General features: G+C 45.2%; 1 protein-coding gene and 1 non-coding gene across 2 annotated transcripts in view; both read left to right on the top strand.

The window, feature by feature from the left end:
- Positions 1 to 15,806, top strand: part of SLIT3 (slit guidance ligand 3) — a 722,104-nt gene that overhangs the window by 46,574 nt on the left and 659,724 nt on the right. Inside the window, exons 2-3 of the mRNA XM_061129412.1 lie at positions 7,144 to 7,215; positions 15,444 to 15,515. Coding sequence (XP_060985395.1) covers positions 7,144 to 7,215; positions 15,444 to 15,515 — 144 coding nt within the window. The remainder of the gene's footprint in view (positions 1 to 7,143; positions 7,216 to 15,443; positions 15,516 to 15,806) is intronic.
- Positions 12,196 to 12,268, top strand: TRNAG-CCC (transfer RNA glycine (anticodon CCC)). Its single transcript has one exon. It is a non-coding gene; the product is annotated as a tRNA-Gly (tRNA).

Here is a 15,806-nt window from a genome sequence, read left to right as displayed (position 1 = left end):
ATGGTGTATTCTCTGACTCAGTATGTTTCATCATCACAGATGAACATCTTTTGTAAAGCCAGTCCTAACCTATACCTCTGTATCCTCTCCCTACCCATTGATGGCTGTGGATGAAGACTTAACCACTCCAAATGCTGTATAGAAAGCACTTCCTCACATACTTTATCTCTTGAATCTCATAGTAATCCTGTAGAGCTGGCACTTTTGGTCATACTTTATAAAAGTCTCAACAACAGTACCAACAACTGAGGCCCAGTAAAGTTAAGTGACTTTCTCAAAGTCACATAGCCCAGAAGTGAGAAAACAGGGACTCAAACACTCATCTCCTGAATTTACAGTTGAAGCCCTGCTTCTCCACCCCGGTACTGGGGCTTGGGTTTTGCTCCTTTCTTCATCCCCTGAATGACAAAAAGAAAATGTTGCAAGAATGCCACAGAGTTAATCAAAAGAAGGATGAATATACACATGCCAAGATAAGGACAGTGGTCTGCCCTAGAACATTTCTGTTTCATTTTTTCCAGTGTTGTTCTGAATTACACTTCCTCTCCACCCCACCCAAGGTGTCAAACAGATGTGAGAATACCACAGAGCTCCACATCACAGCACTGCTTTATGAGTCACTGATGGGGATGGGGAAAAACAATGCAAGGGTTTACCATGGTGATGCCTATTTATGAAAGCAACATGGTGGATGATGAGGAACATGGTAGAAACCAGACAAGGGCAAAAAACAGCAAAAAGCATTCCCCCTGTAGTTTGCAAGGGGGCTTAGCACTCCCATTGGCTCAGGTCTTATGGGAAAATGGGATAAAAATGTGTACCATCTTGGCAGGAGTGGGGAGCAGCAAAGCCACTAGGGGTATCCCTTCACTTTCCTTAAGACATATGATGATAAATTCTATTGTGTTTTGTTCTGTTTATTTATTCATTAGTTTTTCTTGGTGGTGCAGTTCATAAAGAATCCGCCTGCCAACGCAGGAGATGCAAGAGATGCAGGTTTGATCTCTGGGTCAGGAAGTTCCCCTGGAGAAGGAAATGGCAGCCCACTCCAGTATTATTGCCCGGATAGTCCCATGGACAGAGGAGCATGGCAGACTACACAGTCCCTAGGGTTTCAAAGAGTTGGATGCGACTGAGCATACACACACCCTGATGCAATAGGAAATGCTCAGATCCTAGTTGGAGTTGGGCAGCATGATATGATGGTTAAAAACATGACCTCTGCGTTCAAGGAGCCTGGGTTCAAATCCCAGCCTTGCCACTTACTGATTCTTTGACCTTGTGGCAAGTTGATTTATGGATAAAATCTTCTAACTAGGGTGCTTTATCATGTGAAAAGTGGGATAATAAAGGTACCTACTACGTATGATTGCTGACTGGATTAGAGAGACTAAACATAAAGTTTTGGGTACAGTACCTGGTGCATTGTTTGGTTCAACAAATATCAGCTCTTTTTAAAGCTAATCTTTAGTATTTTATCTACTGAAGGGAGGTAGTAGTTCTTACCTTCCAGAACTGTTGCAAAGGGAAGGAAAGATAAAGAATAAAAAGCTCCTGACTCTAAGATATTGCATTCTTCAGTGTCGAGTGCTGTAACAAATAGTCCCCAAGTTTCAGTCACTTAAGAGTTATTTCTTGAACATGTCTGAGTCTAATGTGGGTAAATGGAGGGACTGGAGAAAAGTCTATGTTCCACAGTTTTTCAGGGTCTTGGGCATTTTCTGTCTGCCACACTCGGAGTTCTCTACTGGATCGATTGAATCTTGTGCAAGATGAGGAAAAATAAAGAATATGGAGGCGGGAGGTTTTATGGATCAGACCTAAAAGTGGCACGTATTACTTCTGTTCATGTGGCACCCACTCCAGTATTATTGCCTGCAGAATTCCATGGACTGAGGAGCCTGGTGGGCTACAGTCCATGGGGTCACAAAGAGTCAGACACAACTGAGCAATTAACACTTTCACTCATGTAATAGTGATGGAATTGCAGTCACGTGGTTACACCTACCTGCACGGGAAGCTGGGAAATGTGGCCAGTCTCTATGCATCAGACGTAGGAAAATGGCTTGGTGAATGACTTCCCGGTCTGTGCCCCACTGTTCAATGAATGGCAATGACATTTTGTGATTGCTAATATAATACCATGATGATTCCCATGGCATCCTGAGCCCCACTTAGAGAGACGGGCAACCCTAACCATGCAGCCTTTACTTCTCAGAGCCTGAGGGAAGGGCCAGTTCTTACCTCACCCCTAGAACGCCATGTGCCTTTGGCCCTTCTAAGCCAACACTGGCCACAGTGACAGGACCAAGGGTCTCAAGAATGGCAGGCAAGTCTCCAAAAGGACATGCCATTGACAGTCATGTAAATGGAGTTTCATTTTTTATGGCCAATTAAATATTCATACATTAAATATCTCTCTTCCATCTCTCTATTGTTGCAAAATGAGTCACTCTAAAATTTAATGGCTTAAGATACACACTTGCTTTAGTATTGTCTCTCATGGTTTCTATGCCTAGGAGCTCAGGACTGGTTCAGCTGGGTGATCTGAGTTTCTCATAAGTTACAGTCAGGTGGTAGCTGGGCTGGAATCTCAGAGGTGTCTGCACTTACCATGTCTGACCTTTAAGCAGTAAAGGCTCAAACAGCCAGGGCTGGACCAGCCAGGGCTCCACAGAGGTCTCTCTATGTCTCTGGTCCCCTCACGTGATCTCGCCAGTGGGGACTCCAGGTCGTCTGATCTCACGTGGCATCTCAGGCCCTAACGCAGGCGCTCAAAGGAGGAGCCAGTCAGTCACTTACTGCCTCTTCTGATCTAGCTCAGAAGTTCTGCAGCATTGCTCCTGCCATAGTCCTGTTTGCCTACACAGTCACAAAGGCCTGCTCAGGCTCAAGGGAAAGGGGCATAGACTTCACCTCTTGAAGGCAAGTGTATCAAAGAAACTCTCTGTAGACGTGTTTTGAAGAAGCCCCAGTTCCCCATCTCCCATCTAGACACTGTAATGACGTCCCCATCTAGCGTCATCCCACATGGGATCATTCATCCTGCACATGGTCCAGAACTCATACTGGGCTGATTTCCTCAAAGAACAAAGCTGAAGGCTGAGACATGTGGCCAAAGGTCCAGAGGAGCCTGGCCTGGGATGGCCGGGCTGAGGAAGGGATGAGCATATGAGGTGGAGCAGCCTTTTCTCAGTGTCAGTTTCCTTTGTTCCCATTTTCAGCCAAGAAGCTGGTAGTCCAGGCTCTGTCCTCACAGTTTCGAGATCTTCAAGTAGGAGCATGCTTGTGTGCTGAGCTGCTTTAGTCGTGTCCAACTCTTTGAGACCCCATGGGCTGTAGCCCGCCCAGGCTCCACTGTCCATGGGATTCTCCAGGCAAGAATACTGGAGTGAGTTGCCATGCCCTCCTCCAAGGGATCTTCCCCACCCAGGGGTTGCAGCCGTGTCTCCTGAGGCTCCTGCATTGCAGGTGGATTCTTTACTACTGAGCCACTGGGGGAGTTGCCAGTAGGAGAGGGTTATACAAAGCGTGGAGGCTCAGAGAGTTTAAGGAAGGAACTCATGGCTCGGAGTGGGGACTGGGAGAGAGACTTGAACCTGGACCTGTGCTTCCTCAAGCCTGTGTGCTGTCTAACCTTTGGAAGTGTGTGATTAGGCAGAGTAGGGCGTTGGGGGTAGATGAACAACTCAGCTCTCTCCCTACCCTCTGTCTGCAGCCAGATACCAGTGAACTAGGTGTCATAGACAGGCTGCAAGGGAGGGGCAGCTGGAGGGGACCACTCTGGGTGTTGTCATTCTATTAATGTTTATTAGCCACAAAATGCTCCCCACTTTTCCCCTATAGGAAAAGAGCACACCAGCAGAGCCTCTTGGGCAATCCTGGGATCTGCCTCTAAGGCACATAATTTGGGGTGGGACGGTTCTTTGCTCTTGGTGTGCTGAAATTTCAGAGTGGAAGTTTGTCGGTGAAGGCTGAGAGGATGGGAGGGTTGGGGGATGTAATTGAACGAATTATAGTACGGATAGGTTTCATGATTGAGTATTTAACAAGTGCCTCATAATCACTGTGTATGCATCATCTCATTTAACCCTCGTGAAAACTCTTGAGGTCGAGACTGTCCCCCTCATTTTGTTGATGGAGAAGTTGAGCCTTGGAGATGACACGAACTGCCTATAAGTCCCTTGGTACATGGCAGGACAGGCATTCAAACTCATGGTTGCTTCCCTCTGAAGCTCAGCCTCCCAGACACTGACTCTGTGCCTGAGCCAACCCACGGTCCCCACCCAAACTCTTGTCCCCAAGTCCTCAGCATTTCAGCCACACACTGTGCCCTTTCATAAATAAATGTTAATTGAAAATATCAGCGCCACAGCCAGTAACGCAAGCTGCTGAGATGCCATGCTGTGTCCTGGTAATTAAACCCTTAGTTGCATTGTCATATTCACAGTGGTCACGGTCCCCAGGCACCCATTCCAGTTGAGATGGGAGGGAAGAAGGAACTCGGGGTGACGATGAGCACACACACATGCCTGTCTGTGTGCTACTGTCCCATCCTTGCACAAACAATTCTTCTTTATTTCCCTGTGTAACTCTTGCTCTTCCTTGAGGAGCCTCAGCTTAGTCTGAAAAGTCTAAATACAGCCTTTCTCCCTCACAAGCTATTTAAGAGCAAACTTTGTTACTTTACTTTTCTCAGAGGAGAGGCTGGAATTAACATATACACATTACTGTTTTAAATTACAAATTTAAAATTTGTTGTTGTTCAGTCGTGTCTGACTCTTTGCAACCCCATGAACTGCAGCATGCCAGGCTTGCCTGTCCTTCACTATCTCCCGGAGTTTGCTCAAACTCATGTCCATTGAGTCAGTGATGCCATCCAACCATCTCATCCTCTGTCATCCCCTTCTCCTCCAGCTTTCAATCTTTCCCAGCATCTGGGTCTTTTCCAATGAGTCAGCTCTTTGCATTAGGTGGCCAAAGTACTGGTGCTTCAGCTTTAGCTTCAGTCCTTCCAAGGAATATTCAGGATATTTAAACCAGTCAATCATAAAGGAAATCAATCCTGATTATTCCTTGGAAGGACTGATCCTGAAGCTGAAGCTCCAATACTTTGGCCACCTGATGCAAAGAGCTGACTCATGGAAAAGACCCTGATGCTGGAAAAGATTGAAAGCAGGAGAAGAAGGGGATGGCAGAGGATGAGATAATTGGATGGCATCACCGACTCAATGGATGTGGGTTTGAGCAGGCTCTGGGAGTTGGTGATGGACAGGGAGGCCTGGCATGCTGCAGTCCTTGGGGTTACAAAGAGTCGGACATGACTGAGTGACTGAACTGAACTAAAAATAGATAACCAGCAAAATCCTTCTGTATAGCACAGGGAACTCTGCTCAATACTCTATAATAACCTAAATGATTGTTACTTTAGATAGAGGAAAGCTGGATGAGGGAGGGAGGTGGTTCCCCAGGGAGATGGTTTAAGGACTCATTTCATTTTTATTTCAGTGGCTTCCCTGGTGGCTCAGATGGTAAAGAATCTGCAATGTGGGAGACCTGGGTTCGATCCTTGGGTTGGGAAGATCCCCTGGAGGAGGGCATGGCAACACACTCCAGCATTCTTGCCTGGAGAATCCCATGGACAGAGGAGCCTGGCAGGCTACAGTCACAAAGAATCGGACATGATTGAGCGACTAGGCATAGTACAGCACATGATTCTTTAAATTAGAAGAGTAATCCCTCCTCAAACTTGATTTTTCCTTATACAAAGTGCTAGAATATGAAAATTGTTTCCCTTGTCACCTTATGCAACTTGAGAACTCACTGGTCTTTCTGAGGCATAATAGCAAGATGTAGAACCTGACTAGGAGAACCAAAGAATTCTTGAGTGTATGGGTGGGATCTGTCACTCGGAAAATGGCTTCTCAGTACCTAAATGTTCTGGCAGGATGCAAAGCCAATTTATAGATACCTTGTTGAGATTCCAACTTGGCCGAAACCCTGAAAAGTTTCTCATCAGTAAGGCATGGTAAATAAGAATTAATTGCTCAGGCTTCATTATTCAGGACTGTAGCATATTATCCATGGTCTTTTAAAAAAAAATCCTGTCTTCTTAGATAATTTTAGTGGACATGATATTTATACAATTGTTAACAGGTTCATTCTTGACTTTGATTTTTCCCTAATCCTGGTTTTCTACCACCTAAGGGGCCTCCTTCTCCCTGACGCCAATACTACCATAATGGTTGGAGCTCTTCCATGGCACATTCTTCTCTTTGGGACTATTTTCAGGAGCTTCAGCCTACAAGCTGGGGCCAGAGTAGTCCATATAGCTGTCTTTACCTGTTGTATGAGATTACTTTTGCCAGGCGTATGTTCTGCTATGTTGGGTTATGGAGTTAAATGAGATATGGTCTTTGCCCTCGGAGAATCTGCATATTAGCTGGCAAATCGGCAAGCACCTGGATGGGTATCAAGGTAGTCAAGATTCTTTTGGTTTCAGGTGATAGAAAATTCAACTCAAACTGATTTAGGACAAAATATAAGGGAGAAAGGATAGATTGGCTCGCATAATCTCAAAATACAGAGGAATCTGGTTATCAGGCATGGATGGATCCAGCTACTCACAGGATAGGCGCCAGAAGCCAGGCTCTTTCCATCTGTATCTGGAAAGTTCTCACTTCATGGTATAGCTCGATGGCTTCTGGCAGCTACAGTGTAGAGAAAGCTGTTGGGAATTTGGGTCACGTGTGTACTCCTGAAACAGTTACTGTGGTCACAGGGAGTTAATTTGCTTATAAGCCTGGCCTGGATCAAGTGCCTTTCCTTAGAGCTGGGAAGAGGGATCAGCCCCACTTGTATTATATTGGGGGAGGGGGGCTTCCAAAGGAAAATTTGTTATCTGAAGAAGGGGCAACAGAAGCCAGGCGGCTAAACATACCAGGCTCTCCTATGTACATAATGGCTGACTTACTCCATACAGTGTCCTTCAGCCAGGTTGGGCATGCTCTAGGGAATATCATTAATCATTGAAATTACCTTCTCCTGTAACAAGCAACATCCCTTCAGCCTGAGCCAGTCTGGGTTAAATAGACCATAATTGTAACCTGCAAAAATCTGACCCAAATTTGTTCTCTATTGCAGTGACCTGGACAGAAATAATATCACTAGGATCACCAAGACGGATTTTGCTGGACTTAAGAACCTCCGTGTCTTGTAAGTAGCATGAGGCTCTCCAGTGCATTTTTCACCCTCGGCTCTTCAGCCTCATGAAAATGCCCCCCTGCCCTGACATCACACCTTCCAGCACTGGGCGACTAGAATTCACCCTTCTGCAGCAAAAAGCCCTTCGTTAGTATACCCGGGTTTCCTTCCTCAGCTGTCTCGTTCTGGGTCCCTATGCTGTGGGCTGGACTAGAATGATGGAAGAAGTCTGTTCTAGTGACAGGGGAAACAGAAGGTGATCCATGAATAAATCATTGTGCTCAGCTTTTAGGATGGCAGCAGGGTCATGTTGGCTCACCATGCTTCCCTTCCGTAGAGGTTATGATGTCTTCTCCAGCCTGTGCATTAAAAGAGCAAACCATTATCTATGTTCTGAAGTTGAGAGGAATAAGTGGAACAACACATACCTCTTTAGCACAACACCTGAAAAAAGCGAAGCACTAAAAAGGAACATAAGCTCTTTACAAAAAAAGGAAAAAAAAATGTAATGGGTGCATTGAGAATGGAAAAAGTAAGACATCATTGAATTTTAAGTAGATTTAAGGAAACTGTAGTAATCAACAGTAAGTCAACAACTGTTATTATTTTGATATTTTTAAAATAATTAATACGACCACAATGTTGTTGATCCTAAAATAGCTATAACATAGCCATAAAACTTCAACTTACTACATGAGTTTTAACAACTGAAAATATCTACACATAGAAGAATAGACTCTCAAAACTTATTCTAGGACTTCCGTTTCATTGAATACATTGTCAAGTGATAAACAGAAGAAAGCCAACCATATAAGTATATTAACCTCATCATGTCATGTCTTTTATCATCATCTTATTAAAGTGGACATTTTTTACTGTTCTGTTACTTGATATAAGACAATTGATTATTTATTTTATGTAAGAGTAATATACTAATTTTAAATTGGACATTTTGTTAGGATAATGCAACAAAGCTTCCTGTTTTATTAAATGCTTTCTGCGCTTTCCTGCAATAAATTTGTAAATTTTCCATGCTGAAAAAAAAAAAAAAAAGACCAGTCTGGACCAAAGTTATTTATCTTGTTGCTTAATGGAGAGAGGCAGAGGAAGGAGGGAGAGAGTCAGACAGGGTCAGGGCACTTACTAACACCTGCGGCTGCACAGACAGGTAGGAAAATTTGAGGTGGGCATTGGTGCAGCGGGGGAGCAAGAAATGTTAGGTTTCACTTTCACCTACCCCTAAATATGGGTGATAAGAAACTACCTAAATACTTGTCCACTGATGGATCTCATATATTGGGAAGTACCAGAGAAGAGCAATTGGACCTCTTTTGTTCCTCACTCAGAAGATGATTTTGACCTGTAAGTGTGGTTTCAGACCGAGAGTACAGCCTGGGGTTTGTTACGTCCTGGAATCTTCACTGGCAGATTTTTACTAGAAGTCGCAGCTAAAGTCTTCGTATCTAAAGCCACCTCCTTCTTTTTACTACCAGCCCTTCATAATACAATGCATTTTATTCTACAGGCCAGAATTGGTAGGTTCTGGTCCTGACTTGCAATTTACTACCCACGTGACCTTAAGCAGATCACTGTGTGCCTCTGGGCCTCAGTCTTCTTATCTGTAACCTAGGGAGTGAAGAGCGCATTAGTTTTTGAGGGCCGCTGTTACAGAGTCGCTTAGTCGTGTCCGACTGTTCGCGACCCTGTGGACTATAGCCCTCCAGTCTCCTCTGTCCGTGGGATTCTCCAGGCAAGAATACTGGAGTGGGTTGCCATTCCCCTCTCCAGGGGATCTTCCCAACCTGGGGATTGAATCCGTGTCTCCTGCATTGCAGGCAGATTCTTTACCGTCTGAGCCACCAGGGAAGCACCATATACTAGGTGACTTAAACAACAGACGTTTATGGTATCACATTTCTGGAGATGAGAAGTCCAGAATCAAGGTGCTGGCAGAGTTAGTTTCTGTCATGGACTGTGAGGGAAGGGTCTAGTGTGGCCTCTCTTCTAGCGTCTGGTGGCCTCAGGAGTTTTCTGGCTTTGAGACAAGTTGTCTCTGGGTCTCTCCACATTGTCTTCACTTTATGCATATCTATCTCTATGGTCAAATTTCTCCTTTGTATATGTATGCTAGTCAGATTGGATTAGGGTCCATCCTAGTGACCTAGCTTTTTGTTTTAATTTGGCCACACCATGCAGCATGTGGGATCTTAATTCTTTGAATAGGGATTGAACCCATGCCCCCTGCCTTGGAAGCACGGAGTCCTAACCACTGGATTGCCAGGGGAATCATGTAATGACCTCATTTTAACTTGACTACTCAGTAGAGAGCCTGTATCCAAATAAGGCCACATTCTGACTGGAAATTAAGTCTTCAGCATATGGATTTGGGGGACATACAATTTGACTCATAACAAGTAGTTAGAAGTCCTTCTAACCCTCATATTGCCTATGGTTTTGATGTATTCGTAAACAGTCTGTTTATTCTCACTGAAGCCTGTGGAACATCACTTGCATCGTGTTGTTTTCCTGATTGAGGAGTAAATATGATGATGATAATAACTGATGTTATCTATGATGCCTTCCATAGACTAAGCTCTGTTACATAGTTACTAATGTTTATCTGCCCAGAGGAAGCAGAGGCACAGAGAGCTTATGTGGTCCCAACTCTGCAGAGCAGGGAACAGAGGGAGGAGGACTCAGAAACCAGAGTGTGTGCTTTCTAACCTCCATGCAGTGCCTCTGTTCGTTTATGTTATAGGAAGTTCGGGAAACCAGGAAGGTAATAGTCTAGCCATTTATAAATGCAGCATTGACATGCAGGTGACTGACCCGAGCTCCCCCGAGCTCCAGGGGGTGGGGTGCTGGGACCCGAGCGCTGGGCCTCCAGCTAGCAGATGCTGTTCCCTCCACGTGGTCTTGGGCCAGTACACCCTCCTCCCACCATCCCCGGAGGGAAGACCATACCCTCCACCAAGTCTTTCTTTTGCCCCAAGCAGTCATGTGTCTGTCAAATGACTGGCAGCTCTGACAAGTGTGTGGATCAGAATTGAGATTGGGATAAAGGTGGGGGAGTTTCATGGCTCAGTGTTAAGGTGATTTTTTATTAAAGAGATATAGGCAGTAAACTCCTGATTCCAGATCATTTACCAGCTTAAAAGAAGAGACATTCCTCAATTTTTTCCATTTCTTTCTCTTGCATCTATGAGAGATTTCCTTTCATGCAAGTCAGAAATTGCACCTAATGCTTCATTTTTCTAGCAAAATAAGAAATAACGCTTTGATTTTCTTACCATTACATCAGAAAGATGTAGTAAAAATTAGATGCCTAATAAAAATTCCAATTTCTTTATCTGCTGTCTACAAATAGAAAGTTTAAAATAATCACAAAAGATCATATTACTATCCTCTGGATGGTCTACAACTTTCCTTTGACTACAGTTTATCTTTGCAGTTAATTGGTACATTCTTCTTATTTTGATAAGCTGTGCCAAAACCTCCCCCTCCCCGCACCTCCTAGACTCTGTTAATATACTGTGTTTCATTATCTTCCTTAGCAGCTCAAAGACAATCCATTCAAGTGGCCCTTTATTAGTATGAAAGAATCTGCTACGTGGAATAGCTGAAATGTTTTCTAACTCACACCACTAAAATATCCCTGTGTTTAAACCATATTTTCTCTCAATCTATTCTTTTTAGCTGAGTAACCTAGACAACTATCTTTTTTGAAAAACTTTCATCACACCTTGGCATATTCCCTGTATCTGTTTCTTATTTACAGTTTGTTGTGAAGCCAGAAAAGACTCAATCGTCTTGAATAATTTGAGCCTACCATCCATTTCCATGCAGAACTGTTAATACAGTGCAGGTGAATGGATGAAAGCAGATAAAATGGAGATTGGGGAACGTTGGCTTCATCCAGAGGCAATTTTCCCCAAATAAAGTACATTCAAGAAGAAGATACAAGAATTGCTTATAACAGTTCTTTCCTCCAAGGGGTGGGAATAGGCAAAGGTCTCTTCTGGTGTTATCAATTATATTTTCTTTCTTAGTAGTCTGTTGCAAGAGCTCTGCTATGCCCACAATGTGGGAACCAGCTTTATTCCAAATGGGGTTAATAAAAGAGTTAAACTCCACCCCAGCCATCATCACATGGGGACGATTTCTGACTCTGATCCAGTGTTAAAACTAAAAAAATAACAATGCCGGAAGAGCTGAAGATGAACACAGCCTGTGTCCCTCTTACTCAGAACAGATTGAAGCAGCAGTCAGCCCCTCTGGGTGTCCAGCCTTTCCTGGTTCTCCTGGCCTCCGGTCGCTGGCCAGTGGGATGACAGTGATAGCACTCTTCTCAACTGCCTGGAAGTCTAGACGGGAGGTTCACAGCACACTCCTTCAGTGATTCATTTATTCATCACACATTGGTTATTTATGGAGCCTTTAAAAACCAGGTACTAGACTGCATCCTGAAAGGTCTAGGAAGACAGTCCAGAAGAGGTCCAAACTACCTTACCACTCAGGATCCCAGGAGGACACATGAGGAGCGATAAATAAAGATTTGTTTGCGAAACTATGGGTGAGGTTAAGAGACACCAGGCTGAGTTGGTGCCGCTCCCGGGGCTAGCAGCAGTCACTAGCGTCCTTTGAGCCTCAGGAACAGTGGGAGGAAGTGGTTACCTGAGCCCCGCAAAGGAAGGACTGCCAGTGAGCACCTGGGGTCTCAGGTAGAGAAACACAGTCAACTTGGAGTGATCTGGCAGGGAGGCAGTTGGAATCAGTCTCCCCACCTCACTCACTCTTCTTCCAGCCACTCATCTCCTCCCTCTGGCTGAACGCCATAGGTGACCCAGAGTCAAGGACCCTTCTCGATGAAGACAGTATAGTAAGTTGTCTACTCCCCTACATAAGAACAAATTCTGTTCTGAGAGCATGTTTGTAAGCCCTGGTTGTGCTTCTCAGGTGGTGCTGGTGATAAAGAACCTGCTTGCTGGGCCTTCCCTGGTGGTCCAGGGGCTAAGACTCTGCACTCCCAATGCCGGGGGCCCGGGTTCAATCCCTGGTCAGGGAACTAGATCATACATGCCACATGCCGTAACTAAGACCCAGCACAGCCAAGTAAATGAAAAGAAAAAGAAGCTGGCTGCCAGTGCAGGAGATGTAGAGACTCAGGTTCAATCTGTGGATTGGGAAGATCCCCTGGAGGAGGGTGTGGTGACCCACTCCAGTGTTCTTGCCTGGAGAATCCCATGGACAGAGGGGCCTGGCGGGCTGCAGTCCATAGGGTGGCAGAGTCAGACACGACTGAAGTGATCTAGCATGCACCAACAAAGTTGGCCTAGGTACCCAACTAACAGAATCAGCTATATAGTACTGTACTGTAATAGGTTTATAATAGTTTTCACACAAATAATACATGACAGACAAACAGAAAAAATAAAGAAGCATGTTTAATCTTACAGTATACTCCTTGAAAAGTACAGCATACAGTGCAGCATCTGGCATCCAACATCAGGTGAACAAGCAAGACGAGTTACTGACGGGAGGAGGGAGAGGAGGGGGGAGGTGGCAGAGCTGGAGGACCATCAGCAGTAGGAGGTGGAGGGCAAGCGGCCATGTCACTCCCGCCTTATGTGATTGGACAGACAAACACATGTCCGCACATTTGAAAGTTCACAACTTGAAGGTTTGTGTGTAGGGAACTTACTATAAAACTTAGCCTGCTAGGGCTTGGCCAGAGAGGAGAAGGGGTAGGTATCCAGCCATCTCTTCTAGTTCCCTTTCTGAAATAAACTGATAGTGTTAGATTAATTAGGACAGAACTAAGAGATTCATCATGGGAGGTTAGAGTTAGCTTCCTTTAGGAACCCTGAGGGAATGCGACACTCAGCCACCTTCGTGTTGCTCCTTGTAACAACGAGAAGTAGTGACAACAGACTCTGTGATGGATTGATTGATAGTAAAAATCCAGCTGAACAAAGCTTAGGTCACTCATATTGCCCTGGTCCCCTGTTTAGCAAGAGGCGCTAGTGTGAGTCTGTTAGTATTCCAGGGCCCTCCTTGCCATATGGCAGGGTGGAAAAGAAAGAGAAGGGAAGGAAAAGAACATTTATTAAGTCTCCGATTGTACTCTAGATCCTGGGCAAGATCATTTATACACTTTATTCCACTTTTAGTCTCACAGGGACTTAGGTTTTGTGTGTGTGTGTCTGTGATTTTACGGATGAGGAGGCTGAGTCTCTGAGAGGCTGACTAGACAGTCCACTATCACACCATCAGTTAGTGAGAAAGCTGCAAAGGGATTCTCAACCAAATTTGGTAAGCACACACAGGACTGGGAGTGACAGCCTACCGTGTGGCATGATATGCATAACTGCTCCGTGGACAAGTCTAATCCTAGCCTTTCTACTCCTTGGAGCCCAGGCTCTTTACATGAGGAGCCTGTATGAGGCCAGCCTGCAGGGTCAGGAGTAACATCAGTGTGTGAATCCCAGTGGATGAGGATTCTGGCCCGCTGTTCATGTGCTGTGCTGTGCTTAGTCACTCGGTTGTGTCCGACTGTTTGTGGCCTCATGGACTACAGCCCGCCAGGCTCCTCTGTCCTTGGGGATTCTCCATGCAAGAATACTGGAGTGGGTTGCCATGCCCACTGCCAGGGAATCTTCCCAACCCAGGGATCGAACCCAGGTCTCCTGCATTGCAGGCAGCTTCTTTACAGTCTGAACCGCCAGGGAAGCCCAGGAATACTGGAGTGGGTAGCTGAGCCCTTCTCCAGGGGATCTTCCCCAACCCAGGAATCAAACTGGGGTCTCCTGCATTGCAGGCAGATTCTTTACCAGCTGAGCTACAAGGGAAGCCCCAGCTGTTCAAATTTGAAAACATAAGCTGATTTTCCTAAAGCGGTTTCTTTTGTAGGGGTGTATATGTGTGTATACTCTCCTGAATTTTAATCACTTGCAACAATTTCACAAACATGTAAAATATCATTGAACCCAAAGCAAACACCTCCATCACTCTGGTAGTTGGAAACTTCATGTGTCCTGGACGAGCCTTCTCTTTGATGTACAATCAGTGTGTGCCCAAGGTCCTCTTGAGTGTTTTATTCATACTGTAAGTCTGTGAGGTGGCTGCTCTGCTGGGAACCTGTGTTAGGGCTGGGACTGTGAAGATGAACAGCAGACCTTACCTTCTTTGTTCTTAGGCGTCGTGAGGAAGAGGGACTCGGAAATAAACACAAAGCCCTGAGTGTTAAGCCTGAGAAGTGCAGGGGGTTATGAAATATCTCAGAGGTGGAGGGCTGGCATGCATGGAGTCATTTTTGAAGTGAAAACTAAGCTTCTTCAAGGCTACTCTTCCTTCCTTCTGTTTTTCCTTCAGGTGCCTCAGGGCGCCTCTCCTGCCTCATCCAGAGGAATATACAGCCCTTTGAAAACTCCACCTTCCAAAGAAACATCTTCAGTCACAACTGCATCCTCGCTAAGTCCCATTCGACCATGAGGGGCAGCCCTGGATGGAAACTGTGCAGCCTCATCTCTTCTCTTTCCTACTGTTCAGCTAATTAATTTTAAAGTGCTTTTTTTTTTTTTTTTTTTTAAGTTTAGGGGAACAAATGTTTCATTGTACATTCAATTCTCAGGATATGCCACATGCATGAATCAAACTTTTAATCATCTGCTTGAAGGACTTTGGAGATGCATAGAGTTCATGACTGGGGAGGCCTAGCTTTTGTGACCATCACCTTCACGTTGGGAGCAGACAGGCCTAGGGCAGGCACACCCAACAGTAGCTTCAGCCTTTCTTCGAGGTGACCCAGAGACAGAGTGAGCAGAGAAAGCCCTTTATAATGAAGTATTTTTGAATCTTCGGAGGAGGGAGTTCCGAGGGAAGAGATGCTGAATATATGTGTGTGTTTTTTTATGAGAAGCAGCTTTTACCTCTTCTTTTTCTGTGCAACATCCTGCAGTGCTTAGAGGGGGGAGGACATTTGCTGAGAACATTCTTAAAATAGAGGCATGGAAACCAATCTGTCAGGTAGAAGTGTGCAGGCGGCGAAACCCTGGTTACCGTGGCACCAAGCTGGGATGTGAAGTATCTTGTCCCACCAGACTGATCCCGGCTGCGGGGGAGGGGTGGGCATCAGAGGGTCACGGGAGGGGCCGAGTGACCATGCCTGCATGGCCCTAAGCTTAGTACGAGAATCCGTGAGCCTCGTTCTTCTTTGACCATTGCTACCTCTTTGGTTCCAGGCATCTGGAAGACAACCAGGTCAGCATCATCGAGAGAGGTGCCTTCCAGGATCTGAAGCAGCTGGAGCGATTGTAAGTACACACAACCCCCTTTTTGAAAAGCCTTATTTGTTTGTAAATTGGCTTCATTGTGGCCTCTCTAAGGAAAAAAAAAAACAGAAGAAGCCCCAGTGTTTAATAAAATGTTTGCTATTATATTTAGAGCATATTGGATGCCTGCTAAAGAGACACTGAGATCCACTTAATTTTTTTTTTTTCTTCAAAAGATGCTAGGATTGGCATCTGGAGCTTGTTTTTCTGCCTCCTGGCCTTGAGCTCTCTCTGGGTAGCTGTGCATGGGGCTGGTTCCTGCCCAAGCCTCAG

Source organism: Dama dama, chromosome 25, assembly GCF_033118175.1.
Source record: "Dama dama isolate Ldn47 chromosome 25, ASM3311817v1, whole genome shotgun sequence".
Taxonomy (NCBI): domain Eukaryota; kingdom Metazoa; phylum Chordata; class Mammalia; order Artiodactyla; family Cervidae; genus Dama; species Dama dama.
Note: the sequence above shows the minus strand (reverse complement) of the source record. Positions and strands in the feature narration are given on the sequence as shown.